The sequence below is a fragment of the Solanum verrucosum genome, unplaced genomic scaffold (assembly GCF_900185275.1).
Source record: "Solanum verrucosum unplaced genomic scaffold, falcon-dt-bn FXZP01000079.1, whole genome shotgun sequence".
NCBI lineage: Eukaryota > Viridiplantae > Streptophyta > Magnoliopsida > Solanales > Solanaceae > Solanum > Solanum verrucosum.
Genome location: NW_026020368.1, coordinates 4,730,103 through 4,739,415, shown reverse-complemented (window position 1 = coordinate 4,739,415; position 9,313 = coordinate 4,730,103). Strand labels below are relative to the sequence as shown.

At 35.0% G+C, this 9,313-nt stretch overlaps 1 protein-coding gene across 1 annotated transcript; it reads left to right on the top strand.

Moving 5' to 3' along the window:
- Positions 1–1,440: 1,440 nt before the first annotated feature.
- LOC125838124 (probable transcription factor PosF21) lies at positions 1,441–7,532 on the top strand. Its single transcript, XM_049517182.1, has 5 exons — positions 1,441–1,606; positions 1,879–2,939; positions 5,318–5,450; positions 5,701–5,785; positions 6,844–7,532. Exons 2-5 carry the CDS (start codon positions 2,251–2,253, stop codon positions 7,224–7,226), a joined length of 1,290 nt encoding a protein of 429 aa, XP_049373139.1. The 5' UTR covers positions 1,441–1,606; positions 1,879–2,250; the 3' UTR covers positions 7,227–7,532.
- Positions 7,533–9,313: the final 1,781 nt, after the last annotated feature.

Below are 9,313 nucleotides of genomic sequence, written 5' to 3'. Positions count from 1 at the left end.
CCCTTGCTCTTCCCCCTGCCCTGACTATTCGTTTGGTTGTGTCGAAACTGTTAAACCCCTAGAAATGTTGTGAACAAGGAATGCTGTATATATAGTGTCAGCAACAAATTTATCCTCAAGGGTTAATGCCAAAGCCACAAGGTTATGGCCTAATCAGATTTTGCAGCTACAATACATGGCTAACAGACATGTCAATATTTCTGTTGAAGGCAAATAAATGGAGTTGAAAGCCTCACCAAATGGAATTTTGGACTCTTGGTTTCCAATTGACTTTATCTTAGGTAACACGGCCGGGCGGGAAAACACTTTGCAAAATGCGCTTTGACAATGAGCGAGATCTCTGAAATTCAATCCGAACAATACTGAATTTTTCTATCGGTTGAAAAGTCGATCATTTTGTCATGTTTTTAAGTTCATATGTTAGTTGGATCAAATGTGCTTTCCTTTAGTAAAGTTAACGGACTACAAATGCTCAAGGTCATATTTACAAGACCAAAATTGACCTACTTTCTATAAATAAAGGACAATTTTGGCTAAAAACTTCAGCAATTAACGCTAAACAAGTTCAATATTATAATACCTAATAACGTTTGAATGTTAATTTCCCGCCACTCCTTTTTCTTACATATGGTGTCTCATTCAATATTGTTTAGTATTAAGATTTTGAGTTTAAAGAAAATAAATAATTGTTTTTGTAGAAAACAATATACTTTTTTAGTAGATGTGTTTTAAATTTTAAGTAATCGAATAAGTAAATTTCAAACAAGTGCTAACTTGAAAAAATAAATAATGCAATTGAAATTACAATAGCCTCACATTCTTGTACCCAATTGAACTTATATTAGTTCCTTCATCTTATATTAATTATCAATATTATTCCAAGATATTTTTTTGTTCATTTTTACATGTTCATTATATTAAAAATAAAAATTTATTTTTACTTATTTAATTTAATAAATCAAAAGATGATTTATCAATTAATTCTTAATTTATCCTTATTATTAACCATATCTATTCAATATTTTTTCTATAATATTGAATTTATTATATTTTGATGTGTAAGCTATCATTCTATTTATTGCTATTTAAGGCGTGTATATCCTATAAATAAAAATGAAAGATGGGAGAACTTGTAAAAACAAAATATGACGGAGAAAATAATATTTTTTTTATTTACGAAGGTATAAAACAAATTATGACAATTAATATATGACAGAGCGTAACATTTTTTTATTTGCGAATGTGTGAAAGAAATTATGACAATATATAACGTGAATGTAACATATTTTTTTTATTTACAAAGGTGTGAAAGGAATTGTGACAACTAATATAGTATGGAGAGAGTAACATTTTTTTTTTGAGAGACCATATGATAAATAAATAAATAGGTGAGAATATAAGTGTCCGAACATGTCCTCCCTGTCCGAATTTATAGTATTTCCATTCTCACACAGACTCGATTTGCCTCTTTGTTTATCGTCTCTCTTCTCCACAAGCTTTTCCCTTTTCTCTCTCGCATGTGATTAAGCTGCTTCATTCTGCTGCCGCTTCCCCTTTCACATTTTCCCTTTTCTGCAGATCTAATTTCAAAGCTAATCGAAACCGTGTAAGAATTTGCCCCTTTTCTCTTCCATTTTATTTTAATGCATTGTTTTTCATTTTCTTTATCACCCATCTCGTTGATTTGTTGCCCTGCACTTTTGTTTTTGTCTGTGTGTGTTGAATTGAGAAATGGGTTTTGGATTTCTTTGATTTTTGAATTCTGGGTTTGTGCTTTTTCTTGAATCTTTGTTGTATATAATTTCTGTTTATCAGAATTCCACCTTTGTATCATTAAGTTTTGTAGGGTTTGTTCATTTTTTGTTTTTTTGTTTTCAGAGGGAATTGATCTGGGATAAGCTTGTTTGGTGTTTGCGGAATCTAGAGAGTCTCAGCAAGGGGTTTCATGTTCCGTTATAGCTAAGTTTTGTTGAAGTAATTCGGTTTTGGTGAAATTTGAATACCCCATGATTTTAAATGCAGAGGAAAAGCAACTTGGATTGTGATTTTATGGATTTCCTGCTATAAAGTTCTTGCTTTGACCGGGAAAAGTATCATTACTTGTTGATTTTTGGGTTTCTGTTGATAAGGTTCTTGAATTTGGAGTATATATATGTGTGGGATGTTGGGTTTGTTCCTGTGCTGTTAAACATTTGCAGACCATTAATTTGAAGGGTTGGGGTTTTTTCTGTTTGGATTTGGAGGGCTTGTATGGATAAGGATAAGTCTTCTTCAAGCCATGTAGGAGGTTTGTTGCCTCCATCAGGGAGATACTCATTATTTTCACCTCCTGGTAGTAGTTCCAATGTAAAGTCAGAACAACCTGGATTAGCAAATTTACCTCCCTTAGGACCTGGAAATGCTTCAGAATCAGGTCATTTTGGTCATGGTTTGTCGGCAGATTCAAGCCTGTTTAGTCTTGATATAAGCCGAATGTCTGATAACCCACCGAGAAAATTTGGTCATCGACGTGCCCACTCAGAAATTCTTACTCTTCCTGATGATATTAGCTTTGATAGTGATCTTGGTGTTGTTGGACTAGATGGACCGTCTCTGTCAGATGAGACTGAGGAGGACATCTTATCAATGTACCTTGACATGGATAAGTTCAATTCTTCAACTCTGTCTTCTGAATTCCAAGTGGGTGAGTCCTCTTCAGCAGCTCCAGGTTCATCACAAACACCAGCAATGGCTTCAGGAACAAATAAATTTGCTCCTACTGTTAGTGAGAAGCCAAGAGTTAGACATCAGCATAGCCAGTCCATGGATGGTTCAACTACAATCAAGCCAGAGATGCTCATGTCAGGAGTGGAAGATCCATCTTCAGCTGAAACTAAGAAAGCCACGTCTGCTGCAAAGCTTGCTGAACTTGCTCTTATTGATCCTAAACGTGCCAAGCGGTAAGGCTTTCTACGGAAATGTTGTTGCTCATTTACTATAGCAGTCTCTTTCACATTATTTTAGCTTGGCCTTGCTATTGCATTTTGCTATACTGGTACTGCTTAGGATGAAACCGTTACATGGAGGTCTGGTGGCAGACTAGAGTGGCCCAAACTATGAGCCCCCTAAATGTGTTCTGGATGTTTAAAACGGTCTTAGATATTATGCTACATTGTTGTTTTATGAAAGCCTGCTCTGTTTTGATGATATTCATTCATTCTGCTGGTGGTTAGGCATTTTATCTGTGTTTTTCCTAGCTCCTAGCTCCTAGCTCCTTGAACCTTTTGGTTTTTGTTTAATGAAGCAGTTCTGTGATTGAACTCCTAACGGTCTGCCTGCGGCTTATTCTGTCATCTTTTCCTGTTCAAAGGCTGCCTCTGGCTTTTTCTGTCATCTTTTCCTGTTCAAAGGCTGATAAGACTGAAATTATGAGAGTTACAGGAAGGAAAATTAAAAAGAATAGACTGACCAGGCCCTTCTGTCCCTCTACTCTATCTGTCCCAACAAGTTGTTCCTGCTCCCCCGAGCATTTCATTTCTATTTCTTGTCCTCTCCAGCTCTTCCTTGAGCCTAAATCTGAACAAGCTCAGCTCCCCAAAAGTTGGAGTTCATTTATGGTGTGTTCAAATCCACCTCTCAATAACAAATTCTTGCTTTCTTGGCTCCTCTAAATTAGCTAAAGTTGACCTTTGTTGTTAGCGATGGGGGCCCACTACCCCTCCCTTGCCTTTTAGACAATTTAAATTTATCCTCAAGAGAGAGGGGGAAGGGTCAGGGAACATATGAGATTGAACACCCAAGGATATGACCTAGTGGTCAATGATGTGGGTGCAAACTTTGGAGACCGGTCCTAACAGAGACAAAAAGACACTAGGTGATTTCTTGGCATTTGCTCAAGCCTTGTTGGCTGAGTACCCAGTATGGTGGAAGGTAGCTAGTAGCCGGTGAAATAGTCGAGGTCCCGGCATGCTTGCCTGAGCTCCACCTTTATGGAAAAAAATATATGAGATCAAAACTATGGCCCCTCCGAGGAGTGTGAAGCAGACAATTGTACTGGAGTGCTAATGACGAGAGGTAAATCAATGGTGGCGCATATAGGGAGACTGTGATTGTCCTTACAGGATTAGAGCCTAATATAATTCAAATGGCAGTAAAAAATTTTCTTTAAAAGGTTACTGGCTTGCACAAATTACAGAAAAGTTATGGGATGGCTCAGTGTCGTAAGCTTGATTTGTTGTCAAACTGTTCTTTTCCGAGTCCCATGCTTTTTTGGCTCAGCGACTTAGTAGTAGGCTAGTAGCTTCATTATGCTTTTGTTTTGGGGGGGAGCTTAAACATTGGTTCATTGCAGATCTTTCTCCTGGTATTAAATTAAGGCTCCTTTTTTCTTTTGCTTTCTCGTGCCCTTATTTCTAAGCAAAAATATTAAATGGACTTAAGGGAACTATATTACAATGTAAAGTGAGAAAATTTATTAATAGGAGCTGAATAGCAATAATGTTGTTTGTTTCGAACATCTAAGTTTAGCGACTATACTTGTAAATTAGAACGGTTGTATAGAGTATTATCAAGATGAGTAAAATAAAGACTTTAGAATGCTAATATGCATGTTAACTAAAAATGGTTTTATAGAGTATAATCAATATGAGTAAAATAAAGATTCCATACTGCTAATATGCATTAAATCAAGTATCGAATACAAAATTGTTTACCAACTCCATGAATGGTAAGACAAATTATAAGAACAATGAACATGTCTAATCACTATTACAAATAGAAAATTATTTTGAAATCCTCGACCAATCTATAAGAAAATACACTTAATTTCTTCTGCTCAAAAAGTAAATTATAGAAATTAGAAACTAGTACCATATGAGAACGGAGAAGTATAAAAAGATTATATACATGAAGAATGTATATTCCCAAGCTAGTGGTTCATTCGCTAAATCTATCACAGAGGAAAAAGTGGATGGTTTGTAAACAGTCTTTTTACCTTTTGGCTATGTTATTACTTCAAGTGGTGCCGAGGTTTGCTGTCTCCAGTCTGAAGCCATTTCTCTGTGTATCCATGAAGCCTCTTTTATCTTGTCTTTTGCTCTCTTTTTGATCAGACAAATCATTAAGTTTGATAAATACAGTTGCTAGCAAAAAAAATAAAATCTCATTGCTATCTAAGTCTTTGCACAGCTTTCTGAAAGTATTCATAGTGCATTGATGTAGGTGAGCTGTTTTGAGGTCTTTCGTGTTCCTTGAATTTGTTTAAATTTGTCTGATGTAGTTGTTTAAAAGTTAAGCCAATTAGTTAATCATCACTGTTTTTGCTTATGCTGTGCAACAGGATTTGGGCCAACAGGCAGTCAGCTGCAAGATCAAAGGAAAGGAAAATGAGATATATAGCAGAGCTTGAGAGAAAAGTTCAGACTCTGCAAACGGAAGCAACTACTTTATCTACTCAGTTGACCCTATTGCAGGTGTATATCAGTTGCTCTCATTACCGAGTTATTGTTTGTGTTCTTTCCTCTTTTTATTTCTGTTGCTTTCTGTTATTGGAAACATGTCGAGTGTGGTAGAAGTGATGGAACTAGATAAGTGCTTGGTCTAGAATCTGCAGCATCTGCTTGCACATGGAAAAATGTACAGATATATGTATCTTCAACCTTTTTCTCATGTATAACATAACACTATTGATTTTGATATGCTTTTTTTTTCCACATGAAACAGAGAGATACAAATGGCCTGAATGCTGAAAACAGTGAACTTAAACTGCGTTTACAAACAATGGAACAACAGGTGCACTTGCAAGATGGTAAGAATCTGAGCATGACTTCTTTTAGTAAACTTTTTGCCCATAACCACCTTCTCTTTTTATCTGTCTGAATAATGGTTGCCGTTTCTCAATGGCATCTTGAGTGTCTTTAGTTCAAGTGTTCGACCATTCAAGATGATTCAAAGTGAATTCATTGTCAACCACAAGTTAATATCTGGCTGTATTTAGGCTTCGTTGGTTTCAAGAATTTCCTCAATTTCAGAAAAAAGTAAAATCAATTTTGATATACTTCATCATTTTCATATTGGGTGTGATATTTGCGTTTTAGTGGTTAAAAATCAAGTAATTCTGCCATATTCTCATCTTATTGTGCAAAAACCGAGACAACATGAATTCCAGTTTGACCTTACAATGTCAAACATAGTTTGAATTTGGACCTGGTTGACGTAGATATAGGAATATTATATATAGTCCAAATAATTTTGAAGTTAGTACTTCCTTTTTGAATTCTAATAGTTTGTTGTGGAGGTTAGATAGTTGCAGATTTCAGATGTTAGAACTTCCAAAGCTTTTGTTTCTCATAACATTATCCTGTGGTTATAGAAGTGAACATTGAGAAATTCATATTGTTAGTGTCATGATTGGCGCCCATATCTTAGGTAATGTTCTGTTTAATCCGTAAAAGATCTTGATAAGTATCTCAGTGTTGAGAAATATGAGGAAGTTATCAATAAGGTGGTTAGGAGACACCAAGAGGCTACTAATCACCCTGTAGGCCCTTGACACCATATAAATTTTCAATGATCATATTTCAACCAGAACCTTGTTTTTTTGCTCTCCGTGAACAATTGTATTTGGGCAGATAAGAACTTCTACAGTCAGATTCGGCTTGCAACTCTACGTGGATAATGGATTTAACACCTGACTATTGAGTATCATAAGCCTAGGAAAATACTTCCATGAGATTGCTAGAGTTGCATATGTAAATTCCTTGGATAGGAATTCGTGAATAAGTAATTCATCTCTACCAATTATTTGGAGTTTTTTTGTGTAGAGTTGCTAATAGATATTTTGGTCTGTTTCTTCTTCATATGTAGCGTTGAATGATGCTTTAAAGGAGGAGATACAGCATCTGAAAGTGCTAACTGGGCAAGGCATAGCAAATGGTGGACCTATGATGAACTTCCCAGCATCCTTTGGAGGCAATCAGCAGTTCTACTCTAACAACCAGGCAATGCATACATTGTTGGCTGCACAACAACTTCAACAGCTCCAGCTACATTCTCATAAGCAACAACACCAGTTTCAGCAACATCAGCTCCACCAGTTTCAGCAGCAACAGCTGCAGCACCAACAACCTCTTATGCAGCAGCAGCAGCAGGATCAACTGTCACAAGCCGGAGATGTGATGTCAAGAGGTTCACTGTCATCTCCTCAAAATGACAACGCTTCTGATGTTAGTTCTGTAGCAAAGGATTGAAAAGCTGATGGCCAGAGAGACAAGAGTTGGTGCATGTTTTAAAAATCATCATGTGTTTTCCCATCTAGCTCACTTTTGTGTTTCAAAATCATCATGTGTTAAAACAACATCTAGCTCAGGTTCTTGCTTTCAATTAGCTCCTTCATCTGCATTTTAGTACTCTGTAGGGTCATTTGACTTTTAGTTGAAATTGTTCAAATCCCATTCTATGCATGCCATTTTGTCAACTATCAACATGATTTGCTTCATGTTACCAATATTGTTGGTGGTAGTTTTTTTGGACATCAATCACTTACATCTCTCTCACACTGTTCACATATTACGAATATGTTTGAGGCAATGTCTCTAACCCTGGGCGATCATGGAGGGTAAAATTCTCATGGTGCTCCTCAATAGGTAGGACCCTTCCAGTGGCGGATCTAGAGCGTAAACTATGGGGTTCAAGGAACTCCATAAATTTTGCCTAGGCCTGTAAATGTATTCGTTAAATATTTGATCGTGAACTTAGTTAATGTTGTAATCCCCTATCCCTCTACATAATGCTGGTTGGTTCCATCTTATAACTGTCTCTTCTAAATTAAAAAATCTGTTATATCATTTCAGAAAAAAGTTAACAAGTGATTTTCACTCCATGTCCTCTCGTCATCAAGGCTACACTACTTTTTGGGAATTTATATTTGAACACTAATTAAAAAGTAATTGACCGCTGGGTGATCAAACTATTGACGGCAACATATTTTTGGATCAAATTATTAATTGAGGGCATTTTTGTTGAATTTCATGTAGTTTAGTGACCTTTTTGACCTTTCCTCGGGGGAATTTTTTCATTCAACATGATCAAGAATCATAAATAGCCTAGGCAACATAACACCCATTCCGTCTCTTTCAAAAGCATAAATACTATGTATGGGACGATTGAGGTACAAAATCAAGATTTCAAAAGTATCTAGCTCGCAATCATTATTGGCTAACTGGTCCGCAACTCCATTTAGCTTCTCAATATGTATATGCTTGATTGATGTCCTTCTACTTTAGATTATAGATATCAGTAATCATCAAACCAATCCCTCCTTTTTCCGAATTGCCTTTGCATTAATGGATTAGGTAATTAGTATTAATGTTGTCATTGTTCATAATATTTGCTATTATTAGGTCGAGTTTGTGCAACATGAGAGGTTATAAATCATGTTTCTCATAGGTTTTTCTTGATTAATCTAATTGTTGTATGATGTACTAATCTTTTTCCCATTTAATATATTTTTTCGCATAGCTTATTTCTACTTTAATTGATAAAAGGAGACTAAGATTTTACTTTTAGATTAATTAAAGAGATTTTAAAAGAAAAATAACAAGATAGTTCTTTAACAATTAAAATAATCTGTTTAAAATGATTTCAAAAAATACTTATTAGAAAAAAGAGAGTATTTTAATCCAAAAGTAATGATATGATATTTTTGGGAACAAAGTAATGATAAGGACATTTATTGATGAAATGGACATTTTTGGATCAACTACTATTAACCAAAAAAAAGAAAATATCTTCTTTCGATAAATAATAGTACTCCCTCCGTCCACAATTGTTTGTCAGGATAAGGTCATGCACACCCTTCAAGGAAAATTTAATACAAGGTGTAATTTGACTAATATAACCCTACTATACCAAGAATACCAAAAGTCCACATAACTTTTCAATTGAACTACACTATCATTAAGGGCAGAATTGGAAAAAAGTGACTAATTATTTCTTAATTGTTTAAATTGATAATTAATCTTGAACATTTATTTTTAGTATACATGTCAAACAATTGTGGACGGAGGGAGTAGTAATATTTTTTCATGTAATTTAGCTATTATGAAAAAAGGAAAAAAGAGAAGTGTGCATTTGCTTGCCGTCTCTGCTACTCATTTGATTCACGACCAATCAGAGAAAAGAAAAAGGAAAATAATCTTGAATTCTTTTCTCTGAAAATTCAAAAAAAAATAAAATCAAATATTATAATTCCCTTTTAACAAAAAAACTTTATTTTCCTCTTTTTTCTCTTCCATTTTACAATTTCATTTTCCCGATCATAATTTCAAACAGAAAC